The sequence below is a fragment of the Rhamphochromis longiceps genome, linkage group LG22 (genome assembly GCF_057381845.1).
Source record: "Rhamphochromis longiceps isolate RC_006_pf linkage group LG22, R_longiceps_female_GT1.1, whole genome shotgun sequence".
Lineage (NCBI taxonomy): Eukaryota > Metazoa > Chordata > Actinopteri > Cichliformes > Cichlidae > Rhamphochromis > Rhamphochromis longiceps.
Genome location: NC_140577.1, coordinates 30,595,233 through 30,609,665, shown reverse-complemented (window position 1 = coordinate 30,609,665; position 14,433 = coordinate 30,595,233). Strand labels below are relative to the sequence as shown.

At 41.1% G+C, this 14,433-nt stretch overlaps 1 protein-coding gene across 1 annotated transcript; it reads right to left on the bottom strand.

Moving 5' to 3' along the window:
• Nucleotides 1–215: 215 nt before the first annotated feature.
• Nucleotides 216–13,211, bottom strand: kpna6 (karyopherin alpha 6 (importin alpha 7)). Its single transcript, XM_085395356.1, has 14 exons — nucleotides 13,093–13,211; nucleotides 6,665–6,798; nucleotides 6,443–6,535; nucleotides 6,153–6,252; nucleotides 5,942–6,036; nucleotides 5,189–5,320; nucleotides 5,009–5,097; nucleotides 4,796–4,895; nucleotides 3,821–3,984; nucleotides 3,651–3,729; nucleotides 3,302–3,427; nucleotides 2,338–2,465; nucleotides 1,718–1,902; nucleotides 216–944 (listed from the first exon to the last, which is right to left on the bottom strand). The coding sequence occupies exons 1-14, from the start codon at nucleotides 13,094–13,096 to the stop codon at nucleotides 757–759; spliced, it is 1,617 nt and encodes a 538-aa protein (XP_085251482.1). The 5' UTR covers nucleotides 13,097–13,211; the 3' UTR covers nucleotides 216–756.
• Between the last annotated feature and the right edge of the window lie 1,222 nt (nucleotides 13,212–14,433).

Genomic DNA, 14,433 nt, shown 5'->3' with positions numbered 1-14,433 from the left:
CAGGGCGACAAACTTTGGGGTTGACATCTGTGGCTCTAAACCCCATAAAGACTATTTTTTCTTCTCACCTTGAGTAGATATGCAGAGAGCAGGCCTAAGCCTACTGACTGGGAGCAGGCAAAGCAAAAGAAAATATCACAAGCACTAAAAATAAAACAAAAAAATTAAATAATTTAAAAATAAAAAGGGGCGGGGGCAGATAAAGGGTGAGGAGGAAAAAAAAAAAAAAAAAAAAAAAAAGGGGATCATGTTAAGTATTTTTTGAATTGCACTGAGTCATAGTGACACGAAGAGTTGGGCAGATTCTGCTCATGCACCCCAGTTTGCACGCTCTGTATGGATAATCCTGAAAACAAAAGATTTCCGTTTGGAAAAGAAATGAAAGTGTATATTAAAGACACTAACAAATCACTACTGCTGCCAATGAGAGAATCTAAGCGCTGTCAAATGACAGGAAGATGTCTGGGTGTGCGTTTTGATGATTACTTCCTCTTCTAGCTGTAATGGGAGTTTGTGTGGCACCCTCCCCTCAGCCAGGAAACATGAGAGTCTGCCCTGCAGGAGATCAGTACACTGGTTGGAAACGATGAAAGGGGGCGAGGCATTTTCAGGCTGGAGAGCGGAACAATTTTAGCATTCCTCCAAAGGGTAGGGGGCGTGGCCTCATGGTGATTTAGTGGAGGTTCAGGGAGGATGGCACGGTGGTAAAAAGGAGCCATCTATGAGAGGAGGTATGAAGAGGAAAGGGTGGCTGACTTATAGCTGAAAACCTTCCATGGGGGCCTCCTGCTGAGGGAAGAGAAACTGCTGGTTGGCCTGGTCCACCTGAGGGGCAAGACTGCTGTCCTCGTCCTCCACACCAAAGTAGTGCTCAATTAGGTCAAAGGCCTTCTGGTAGATCTCCTGGTTGTCGTGACTCTGGAGGAACTCTATTTTGTCAAGACCTGGAGAAACAAGGAATGGAATATCAGAATGGCTGTTAAACTAAAAAACAAACAAACAAACAAACAAACAAAAAAACCCAAACTGATTTTTTTAAATTCAGCTGTCCTACGTTCTGCCTCTGGTGGTGTAGTATGTATGGCAGCCTTAGAAAAAAGCAGAAGCTTGACATTTTATTTGCCCTAATGGAGGAATTTAAGTAGCTGCCTCTCCAGAGAGTCTAATCCTGTGGTAAAAATCAAACTCTGGGCTGGACTGCAGCTCACCACAGTAATCAGTACTCGGTCTTGCATGTGAACCAATTTCAGGTTGTGTGGTTTGTTGCCCTCCAGCTCACAGGCGATCTCCAGAACAAAAGAATGAGTACTACTACCAGCTACAGATCATATACAGAAGACAGATGTAGCGTCCGTGGCTGCAGCTAATCCAGGCCTTAAACATGCATTCTTTCAAATGGCCAGCAGAGGGCAACTAGTATGGCGTCAAAAAGACTGGTAGCTTTCGTACTTTGTGACCTCAAGAAACTTTCCTGTTAACTTTATGGCCTCAATCATTAGTTTTATGCCTTTATGTCTTTTATGCCTATGAGGTTCATTTAGGGAAATATGGCCTCAGTGTCTGCCAAAGTGATAAAGCTACGAGCCTATCAGCACTGATCATCTCTGTCTGTGACACTGAAAGGGTTCCAATAATGCTGTATTATATGTAAACTGCATCAAATCCAAATCAAATGTTTTTTCAGCATGCATGTTTGTGTGCATTTCCTGCAGCATACCATAGGCTTCTTCGATGAGGCTGCAGTAAGGATTAACTCCGGTGCCGTTGTTCTCCTGTTTGGCTTCCTGTTCGCCCAGTCTCAAGATGTTTTCTAGTCCATTAAGAGCAACCTGAACAATCTTTGAGTCCATCACAGTGAGCAGGTCACACAGGGGCTTAATACAGCCCAGGTTCACCAGATATCTTTATGCAAACAGACATGGATAAGGCAGATGAATGCAGGTGATTCATTTATTTACTTTACAATTTAGTCCGAGTTATTCTTCACAGCTCTTTCACATTATCGCCTCACTTTCATGCAATTATACCTCCTTATTTTTCCAATCACCCAAATTCTGCATGGGGATTTTCATTTCTAACAAGCTGTTAATTGATTTTCTCCTCAAACAGAAAACTCCATTAGACTCAACCAGCTGAAACCTTTTTTGTTCCTTGAGAAAACATTTTGCTGCAGAATGCGTTTTGAATCAATACAGTACTACTGAAATCCTACTTTAAATCATCTCTAAAAGTCTTATCATTAAAACCAGCAATTGACTTAAGCTACTCATCTGATCTGCTGATGTGATTAAATGACAATGGAGGGACTGTCAACTAAATGAATCTTGCGAAGCTAACCTGATCTGCTCTGGTGTTCCTCCAGACGTGGCATTGGTGATGGCCCAGGCTGCCTCTTTCCTGGTCCTGAATTCAGCTTTCTGCAGAATGTCAATCAGTACTGGAAAGATGTTTGCATCGATTACCGTCTGTGGAGGAGGATGAGAGATCAGTACAGGAGAAATGCAAAAGACATTCAAAACTGATTTGAAATCATCAACTTGATACACTAGATAAAACTAACAAAAACTAATGTTATTTGACAGGGCGTTAGAGTTTTAGGAATCTTTAATATGAATGTTACAATATGACCAAAATACAGAAACTGACCAACATAAAAATAATTCTTAAATTTAATCCAATCTTTGCACCTTGAATACAGTTACTGGCTAAGGTTGCAGTCAGTACAAGTTTAGTTAAAATACGTTTGAATTACAAATAAGGCACAGCATCTCCACTAAACAGCCACCCAGTGCAGCCAAACACACAGATTAAAACGGAGCTGAAAAGCTGTGACACACAAGACACTTGTTTTCTGGCCCCACACAAAAGAAGAAACCACTAAATATATAAAACACAGTTGACACTGTATTACAGCTGTGATTACATAAAATTAATCAACACTGTGTAATGCTGACAATTAAATCCTACAACATTCAAGCAGCAGGAGAACTAAATTTGCACCAGAATAATGTGACAGTCATGATCACAGTGTCTGAGTCTAACAACACCAACTTATATGATTTAAGTAGACTAATATTAGCTGAACTACTGACAGTAAACAAGTGCTTTTTAAAAATCAGTTTCAGTTTTGACTCTTGCAGGTTGTTTAATTTGTTTAATTTGGATTAATAGTTGTAGTTTGTGTCTAAAAAAAAATAAAAAGTTTCAAAATACAAACTTCACAGATAGTTTGGCAAACACTAAAGTGCTTCCACAGAGGTTTTCCTCAGGTAAACTGAGAAATGAACTCAGGGTGTGATACCTGTATTTGTGCTCTGTTTCCTGCTGTAATGTTTGAGATGGTCCAGCATGCCTCTTTGCGAATGGACTCTTTAGCACTGCTGAGGAGGTGAAGCAGACAGGGCAGGGCTGAGCAGTTCAACACCACCTAAAAACAGCAAAGCAGAGGGTAAAACTTCACACGCTCTTTATAACATACCTCAGATCTTTGAACTGCATCACTTTGCAGCTGTAGCAACAATTATTAACAAAGCAAATAGCATTTGAAACATTTGGTAAGCTGAGAGAAATATTAAGATGACACAAACGCCTCTTCAACATGCAACAAGCTTTGGAGTCATCAAACCAACTTCAGTCTATTATAGTCTCACCTGTGTTTGGATATCATCTCCTGTGACAATGTTTCCTACAGCTCTCAAGGCGGGTGAAGCCACCTTATAGTCAGTGTGCCTGCAGAAAGATGGGGTTGGGAAATATTTTAATAAATGTACAGGTCAAATTTACAGGTTCAGAAATGACGCACAGTAAAGCCTGATCTTACATGAGTAGTTCTACAAGGCGCCTGCAGACACCAGAGTCAATGACGGCTTGGATCTTATCATTGGGGCCATCTGAGAGGTAGGACAGAGCCCAGCAGGCATCTGCCAGCAAGTCTGGGTCACTGCTAAATAATAGCCTGGACAACACTGGCAGGCAGGGTGACACCTAGACAACACAAACATAATGCATATGTATCATGACAAACAATGTGAATTCAGCATCAAACATAAATCACCGAGAGACAACATGTCAAAATTTTCCCACAAAATGTCAGCTAGTACACAGAGCTGCAGAAACCAATGGTGCCACCTGAGAAATGTTATTGTAGAAGGATTCAAGAGCAAAACCATTCACATCCTGCAGCTGTGACCTGGGACAATCCAGCATCTAGTGTTGATCTGAATTGGTAAATACAGGCAACCTGACTGGTTGTGGGACACAGCCATGTGTTCCTCACACAGGCTGGCTTTTACAGACTTCTGTTTACTTTAGAATGTGTTTAACTTTTATCACAAGTAAATATTAGCAGCAACTTCCTGTCATATTCAACAGAAATGTTGCTTTTCTGAAGTCCAAATCTCTGAAACTTTTGAACTTATTAGAAGTTAAATGCATCTTTCATATAGTGACCATAGGAAGACAATGCATAATGGAAAATTCTCTTCCCACTCAACATTCGATTTAATCTGATATACATTTCACTGGTATTAAATTAACTTCTTGTAGATACGTTTTTTTATGGTTTAGCCAGAAAACTCGTAATAGTACAGAGTGATCGGCTGATATAACAAAGAGCCTTTATCCGTACTTGAATGTTCAGCTTTGTCTGCATAGAAAAAGCAGCTAATTGAAACTATATTGACATGAATGACCCTAAGGCCACGAGAGTCTCCTGGGAAAACCCCTATAGGCACTCAGAGGGGTTCCTAGAACTTTGACCCTAAAGCATCCTTTGTGTTGACTCGATGAGTGGTACCTTGTCAAAAGCAGGTGGTGGGTTTTTTCCTCTGCACAGATTAGACAGAGCCCATACTGCATTCCTAGTCATAGTCAGTCTAGTGGACTTTGTCAGAAGCCTGAAATACCAAAGAAAATCAAAAGCCCATTACAGGAAGTCATATTAGAAATTTGTCGCAGGGAGAAAAGCTGTAGGAAGGTTTGACTCAAAAGCAGAAATAAAAGAACTTACATTAATAGTGGTGGAAGGATGTTGCAGTTCAGCACATAGTCCCTGCACACTGCACTGTCCCCTGCAATATTACCGAGGGCCCACACAGCCTGAAGAAACAGTGAGACATAAAAATCTTGGGTATCGCAGAGTATGGAAAGATATTTATTACAGTGAACAATCTATGAACCGGTGCATTACTTGTTCTTGAACATCCTCAAAATCAGAGTTCAGCAGTTCTATGAAGATGGGCACTGCTCCAGCCTCAATCACCGTCTTTGTCTGCAAGGATGTTCCTGACGCAATGTTGGTCAGCGCCCAGGCGGCTTCAAACTGCAGCAACACGACAAAGCAGAGAAACAAGCATAGTGAGACTCATGAACTGTAGATAACAGCACTTACTATGTGCAAGAATGATGGCAATTCAAAACACTTTTCAAGTTTCTACTTTCTTACAGCTGGCTGGCTGCATCAACATAATCTAACACAGTGTCATGTAGGACTGATGAACTGCTCTTGATATTGTTTGAAAATTTTGAACCGGGTACGTTGTACTGCTGCAGCTGGGTTGAAGACATGAGCATACAATTGTGTCTGTTTTTACAGTCATTCCAATGATAGAGACTCACAGATTATACAGAGGGAAATATTTCCACAGTTTGAAAAGATAAGACTAAGGAAGTTTTGACTTCTTCTCCTCCTATATCAGCACTGATGAGGCGATATTGTCTGAGTGGTGACACCTATCATTTAGGAGAACACTGCAATGGCTACCTCTGCAGTAAGGTCGAGCATAACAAGCACTATTTTCTGTTAAAGGCATCCTAAAAAGCAAAGTAGCATGGTTGCTACCAAAGACATGGTAAAAATCACATTTTTTGCACTCAATTCAGAAGTCTCTGCGTGTTCTGGAGGTTTAACACTGTATATTTAACAAATAAATAAATAACTGACCTGTAGTGTGCAGTTGCTGCTCTTCTTTAGGAACTCCACAAACCTCTCCACTACTCCAAGAGTGTTTATAACTTCATCAATTGGTGGGTTAGGCTCTGGAATAACAAAGAGGCAAAACTATATGTAGGCTTTTTTGTGGTCTATGGGGAACAGCACGAATGGTTTCACTCTTATGTAGAAGTACTCTCAGTACACTACAATGACTGGGTACCTTTGGAAAGTAATTTTCTGAACTTCTGTGTTGTAGCAAGCTGAAGCTCTGGGTCCTCTGAGAAAAGCATCTCTACCATGTCCCTGGTAATAACTCCTTCCTGCAAGAGGCCATGTACAAGCACTTTAAACACTTCACCCACTCACCACAGATTCCCTTGTTTACAATCCACAAGCTGGACAACAGGCTAAAAACTGCTTTACACAAACGTGATGTAAAAATGCATCTAGTCTGTGATCATCTTTTTGTCTATGCAAGACTTGTTAAAAAAATAATGATCATTTACTCACAGTTACTGGAGAGCTGAGGTAAGAGTCCACCAGTGGGCTCTCTAACATGACCTCTTCTTCATTGAGAATGTCCACATTCCTCCGTTTGAAAAGCTGGGATTATAAAAAGCTGTTAAGAGACCTAAACACTCACATGCTGAACACAGACTACACAGTGACATAATCTCATCCAGGAGACAAACAACCTGATGAACTGGGAGTTTGTCACATTTGGTCTCATACCTGTTGTTCTCGTTTCTGTTTCCTGAGCTGGATGCCCTCCTCCTCTCTCCTGCGCCTCATCTCATCTGCATTGAGTGCTTTGTTCTTGTATCGGTTCATCCTGTAGTTATCCTTGGCCGGACTGGCTGACGGCTCTGGTTGGTCAAAGACACATCATGATTAAATCAAAAACCAACGTTTGCACTTAGAGGCTTTTTCTTTTTTTCCCATCCCTGAGAAACCAACAACTTTTAGTTATATGTCTACAACATGTTTTAGTTTAACCAGAAACAAGAAAGCTGAACGCTTTCCCTTCTCACTGACTCTTGTCACATTCGGTGTATCACTTGTTGGGAACCTTTTATTGCCCTTAAAAAGCAACACGACTACTATTATTTCATTTCACCTGTCTAACACCAGCTCTGCTCCACATGAGACCTCTGTGTGTGTGTGAGAACGTCTATGACGCTAAGAGCAGGAAAAGAAGGCGCCAGGTGACCATTCATGATCACAGCATGCAGTAAAGAATCTCACACTGAGGTGAAATGAGATGTTAAATGTCAGATGTTAAAATTGTATTATTTTATTCATAAGTACCATTTCAATAGACATAAATTGCATTCTTGAAAATATTTAATTTTATTTTACAAAGTTGGGCCAAACCTGATGTTGCCTTACACAGACTGATTTCACAGGTCTTTAGATGGCTTATAAATTCTACTGGCTTGGATCAGTACTTTGTATCATCAGATACCTGAAGGCAGTGTATTGACATAGCATCTGAACTGGAAGGTATGGATCCGTTCATTCCTACTAATAATAAGCTATGATGATGATGAAACAGCTGTCACACATGCCTCAATATAAAAAGACCTTGCATAAACAAGCTCATGAAAACCGGACAACACAGCCTAAAAATACACATGCACGGACGCAAAACCCCCCACACAGCCAACCTATTCATGTACCAGTCAGCCAGCCCAGAACAAACCTATTTATTCAGTTAAATCGCAGAGTTAGCGTAAATTGGTGCCCACACAGGCCAAACTGCCCATTCTCAGCATTTGTGCAGTCATGCCACCAGAACGGGACACCAGGCAAACCCCAGAGTCACATGTGAGCCTATTGGGGAGTGAAAGAGAGGTGGGGGACAGCACCGAAACCTGTCGACACCACAGAACGATGCCAACCTTGTGTGCCAAAAGCCCTCCACTGTAACAGTGGGGAGGTTCTGAGGTTAAATATCAGAACAAATGTCGGAAATTGAGGTCATGTTATGGTTTCAGGGGATTAGCACAAACCCCTGAAATGCTTCAGCACGTGTGTGCAGATGGCAAAGCCACAGGGATGGATGGCACACATGAACAGGTTGCAGCTGGATGCACTCATTTCTGCAATGTGTTTGTTTAGATTAACTGTGGCACAACAGTGCCAGAAGTCAAACGCAGTTTAGTTCAGCTCGAACGAAGATGTCGCAAAGTGAGCCTTTGGTGTGAGAGACGCAGCTATAGCAGAGGTCAGCAACCCACCTGTGGTTCGTGAGTCAGGGGTTAAAATTAGGGGTAACCGTAACACTATTAATAAATATACTATATATATTAATTTGTCATCTCCCAATTACAACCATCACCTGTCTGTCTGCCCCCCTCATCACCCACATGTGCTGCTCTTTTTTCTCCTGTTATTTGGTAGGAGCTAAAAAGGCTCTTTTGATGTTGAAGGTTGCAGACGCCTGATCTAGAAGAAGTAAAAGTCAGAGTAAGGCTTCTGTAGGTGAACCTATGGAAGGATCTAAAACTTCTTAAACTTCCAATATCTAGTGTGTTTGCAAACCAGATCATGTTGGAATCTACAGAGTTGTTGTGTGGAGCTCCTCAGGGCTCTGTACTAAGACCTATTCTGTTTTTAATATACATTCTTCCTTTTAGCCAGATAACACAGCAGTTTCCTGAAGTATCTCATCTTTTTGCTGACAATATTGCTCATTTAAGCCTGCTAAAGCTCATAAGCTCTCCGATCTGATTGACTGTTTAACCAACATTAAACAATGGTTGAACAATAACTGCTTATAGCTAAACCCAGCCAAAACAGAAACTTTGATTATTGCACCAGACAGTGCAATATCTGATATTTAACAGCGACTGGGTGACTTAGGTTCCTCACAGAAACATAACCTTAGAAACCTGGGTGTTATTTTTGATGAAGCTTTTTCTTTGGAGGGACATTTAAATCAAATAGTAAGAACCTGCTTTTTTTCACTTGAGGAACATTTCAAAACTTAGATCCACCGTGTCAACAAGTGAACTCGAGATGATAATACATGCTTTTGTCTCTACAAGACTCGACTACTGTAACAGCCTGTTTACTTGTCTAAACAAGAAAGGGCTAGCTCGTCTACAGGTTAGGGCTGCCACGATTAGTCGACTAGTCACGATTATGTCGACTATAAAAATCGTTAACGACTAATTTAATAGTCGACGCGTCGTTTGAAGCTTTGTAAGATCCCAAAAGACGCAGGAATAAGTAGTAGGATTTAAGAGTGTAATAACGAACTGAAACAGAAGATGGCAGCACTGCATGTACGAGGATGCCAGGTGCCGTTAAACTCCGAAGAAGAAGCAGTGTCCAAATTTAGGAACCGCATTCTCCTGTGCCCGCATTTGTAGGCCGATTACGTTACAGCAACACAACGAAGACTGTCCAAATTTGAAGACTCCGACAAATGCGCCCTTCATTTCCCCAGATTTGAAGGATGGATCGGGTGTATACTTCGTGGCCCAACCTATCCCAGAATTCATAGCGTGTCCCTGCTCAGTTTCCAACAATGGTGGCAGCTAGTTAGTTTTAATATTACTCTTATTATTCTTTCTGGGTCACAAAATAAATGTTTAACATATTTTCAGGCGAGAATGTAACTGTGTAAACTTCAAATATCTGCTCAGTTTATCAAGACACCACATATTTTCAAAAGCGCTCCTACATTTTCGGAGACATCTGTTACTCACCAGCTCGATAGCTAGCCGGGGTTCAAGGCTCACTAGAGCCGGTGGGGAAATCATTTTCAAACCCACCGCCGGCTTTTGCTACTCAGGTTAAACATGATAAATAAGTCACTTAGATAACTTAAAAATGTTATTGTTCAGCTTTTTGCAGTATTTTATTTGTTCCTGAGTAAATCGGTTTGGCTGAGATTAAAGTTATAGTTTTTACACAGCTGAACAAACGTCAAGCAGACAACTGATTATCAGAAGTGTGAGATGCTCGAGAATATACTCCAGTGTCCTGTTATATTTTAGATAGCAAGGAGCAAATGTCTGAGTTTATTAAACTCCACCGAAACAATCAGCAAGTTTCATTAAAATTTAATAAACTATCATCTTGTCTTTATTTTTAGTTAGCACATACCTTAAACACTTAAAGCTGTAAGCTAATGATAGATATATAAGAGCAGATGCATGCTGGTGCAATAAGCTGTACGTTTTACGTCCAATGAATGCATGATCTGATTAGTCGACTAATTGCAAAAATAATCGGTGACTAGTCGACTATCAAAATAATCCTTTGTGGCAGCTAGAGCAGGGTGATATGACCAAAAATATTTATCACGATATACATTTGAAAATTTGCGATAACAATATAACTGACGATATAATTGACACTAGTCAAAATACTTTACAACTCCACAACTTTATTAGTGCAAAAAACCCATCAATATATTTTCACTTAAACAAGCAGCTGTTTTTTTTATGTGCATTAAAGTTATATAAAAACGTAACAGTGCAAATTCCTTGCTGACAATTTAACCAAAAGGCATTTCCAGTGGAAACTGGCCGACATATCCTCAGCATAACCATGTATAATATCTACAAAACTTAAAAAGAGGTGTTACACACACAATACGGTAATATTATGTTGAAGCACAGTACGTATCACTCCGCGAGGCTCCTGACTACGACAGCTGTAATGCTCCGACAATCCATCAAGCGGTGCGGCTTCGTAGCTTAGCAAAGTCGTACTAAAACATTTGACAGATTGTCGAGCGCCGTGTACATAAAATTGTTTCGAGGTCAGTAAACACAACCAGAATTCATTCATAAGGCACATGGGATTATAAGGGGCACTGTCGATTTTCAGAAAAATCAAAGGATTGATATTAAGTGTGCCGTATTTTCCAAAGAACACGGTAATAACGACGGCCCGCTAGCATGCTCTACCAAAAATAGTGCTTTGTTGTGTATCTGACGGACGAAAGCCAAACCAGTTCCACACCACTGAAGTTGCAGCATTTTTACAAACCAATTCTGGTTCATCCGTTTCATTTAACGATTCGCTTTCACCCTTCTCATTCTGCATCGCCGCCATGTGCGTATGCAAACAAAGGCACTGCGCATGCGCGTTTTACCCATATTCTATCGCGATATTTCATTTTCCTATCGTTGCCCAAAATTACACTGGTATTGCCATGAACGGTATGATATAGCCCAGCCCTAGTGGCAGCCCTACTACAGGTTGTTCAAAACTCTGCAGCAAGGCTACTAACCGGCTCGAACAAGGGAGCTCATGTGACCCCTGTGTTAAAGTCGCTGCACTGGCTACCAATCAGATTTAGGTTCCATTTTAAAAGTCTAGTTTTAACTTTTAGAGCATTACATGGACCCCCCACCACACACACACACCACCTTGCCAATTTGATTCATACACATGCCTCCACTCATAACCTCAGGTCATCAAACCAAAACCTTTTAGTGGTCCCCCATACTCGTTTTAAAACTCGAGGAGACCGATCTTTCCAAGCTGTTGCACCCAGACTGTGGAATGCACTTCCCCTATTTCTACGGTGTTTGGACTCGGTGGAGACCTTCAAAAAGCAGCTAAAGACATTTTTATATCAAAGAGCTTTTAATTAGACCAGGGTATTTATTACTATTGTGTTTTTACCTTGTAAAGCACTTTGTGACATGTCTGCGAAAGGTGCTATATAAATAAACTTTACTTACTTACACCCCACGTGACAGGCTTAATAGCTGCTGCTTGGACCGTTCTACAAGATCACCCTATAGAAACTCTTTTGCCTGATAGCTGCCATTTTGTGGGAATTAGAGCTTAAACAGATGAATGTTTCTCCAATCAGACTGTAGCCACCAGCTTCACCCTGTCATTCCAATACGTTCACTTTCAGGATTAACTCTAATAGGACCCAAAATTTACATGTTTAATTCAATAAGCACTGAAACAACTCAATGAAATGATAAGCTCATCAGCAAGGTGTTTGCTGAGATCACAGACAAAGAATGCCTTGCGGACAGGATTTAAGGAACTTCCCCACCAGTTTTGCTTTTCATACCTAGAACTTACATTCACCTTTTAATATACAGTTTATATGCGCAGGCACAGTAACTGTACTTCTTACCCCTTTTAGATATAGCTTTTTGAACACTCCAGTAACATTCACTGCAAAGTGTATTTATCACAGGACTGTATAAGAACAGTCTGGAAAACATGTCACATGAGCGCTCTGTCTCATGAGCTCACAGTCGGCTGTGATGATAGCAGTCTGTCATCTACTTGCCGCATGGAATCAGTTAGCTCACATTTCCACTTCACTGCCGACTGACTGAACACAGGAATTAAATTATTATAAATATTTTTTTACCTTATTATATAATTCACCGAGTTTGAAGAGCAAGGGTGAAATTACGCAGCTTCACTTGCTAATGAAGGCGCCAGCTACTGGAAAAAGTCAAATCACTGCCTCTCGAACACCACTATTAAATGTGTCACCCCAGAGGCTTTGATTTAAAACTTTTTTTACGACGCTGGAAGTCTCTCACCAAGTTACAGTCGCCATATCCGCCAAACAGTAGCGACCAGACAGATAGAAAACGTTCATAATATAAAATAAACAGCAGTAGCGCTTTAAAGCGCCTATGTAATGTGATAACTGTAAAGCTACAGGCGGTTGCAAAACAAAACAAATAGAGAAAATTGACAACTCTAAAGTCGTATTTTATTCGATAACGCCGTTATATTGCCATGACTAATACTAACTTAAGCTCTAAGCTATACGTGCGTCTTCTCTGAAATAGTACAACGCGGCGCTAACGTGGTTAGCTGTTAGCCAAGTTTCCTCAAGTTGGCTAAAAACGGCACTAGCTGTTATCTCTGGTAAAAATTGCCTTAATGTGTCTAACATGATATACTGTAAAAAGGGAAACACTGTCCAAAGACCTTATAATTTGGAGACATAGCAAATGACTTAACGTAAAATAGCAACTCATCTTTCCTTACTACGTAGCAACGCCGACTAGCCACCTAGCTAACGAGTTAGCGTACTGGCTAAACAACAGTAACAGAATGAAGATTTCATAACCGTCAAGTCCGACGACAAAAGTGAATCTTAAAACCACTTTGAATACATGCCTATAGTAGGAACTTGCCAAACAGCTTACCCATTGTGTCCTATGCGGGTTTATTGTGCTAAGTTGTGAAGACGTGATTCAATTTTAAATCCTTTCCCACTTCTAGCTTTCCAGAATTTGCTCCGGTAAGCAATATGTCTGCCGGAGACGGAAACGTCAAAATATAACGTCGACTTCCTGCCACTAGAGGACGCCCCAGACCCACAAAACACGTCACACTCACGCACCTTCATTAACGAATGCCTTATAGCCAAAATATATTCAAAATGTTAAAAAAAAAATTTACTACAGGATTAATTTCATTCTTAAAATTTTCAAAACAGAGAACCATCTGTTTATTCGTAGATTTGCCAGTCATTAAAGCACCACCGTGGTTGGTAGGGAAGGACATGATTTAGGGTTACAGTGCATCCTCCTTCCCAGCCAGCTGTTACTCACGTCTGTATCTATTTTACATACCCACTGGCATGTTTCAGGTAGCTCAATTTCTCTTGGATCTGCATATCCCTCTCTAGTTTTGAAATGCTATTTGACCCGCCGTGCTTCCCCAGTGTTTTCCCTAAATTGAATGTGACAGAGTAATACAGGTGAGGTTCATCCACGGTCAATTTGCTGGGAGCAAGTGGTGGTAAATTACTGCACTATATTGTGATGCAGTGTCCTCCTGACACGGCCCCCGAGGGGGCCTGCGGAGATACACCAGAAAAAGACTTTAGGGGGCAATGTTGTACAAATAAAGAAGTAATTGCTGCTGCCAGGCTTGCTCTTTTCCCCTATTAGAAAGGGCGGGGGAGGTCAAGTCAGCTGTAGCACAACTGAGATACTTTCCCATGATTACAATTTCTTAGCAGCTGTGAGCAAATATTGTTCATAGATTCCATGCTTTCTCAGTGTATCCACGGGCTCCGGATTGAGCTCCGCTTGGCCGAACCATAAGGGCTGAGAATTCACAGCCTTCAGCAGGTGTGCTGGCGCAGAGATGAAACAACTGCCGGCTGGATAGCTGCTCTCAACTGGTATCAAATAACACAAACACACAGGACCAATTTGTGCTACAGAGTCAGCAGTGAAATGCTCTCAGATCCAGTCCGCGGGGCTGTAGCCAGGGCTCATCGAGTCTGATTTTACAGGGTCTCTTTTATGAGTTCTTTACCTTTCTCATTTCTAGACCTGCTGAAGCACATCATACAGCAGCCTACACTTCACACAGAAGCAAAGGCTATCCATTAGTCAATGCCACAGCGTAAGGAGAGCTTCTGTAATGGAATCATGAGAGCAAAGCAAGGCGTATAACTGAAGGATTTTAAACGGCGGTACATGGGGAACGGTGACATTTTGCTGGAGTCTTCCACTCACTATCCCTTCCTAATG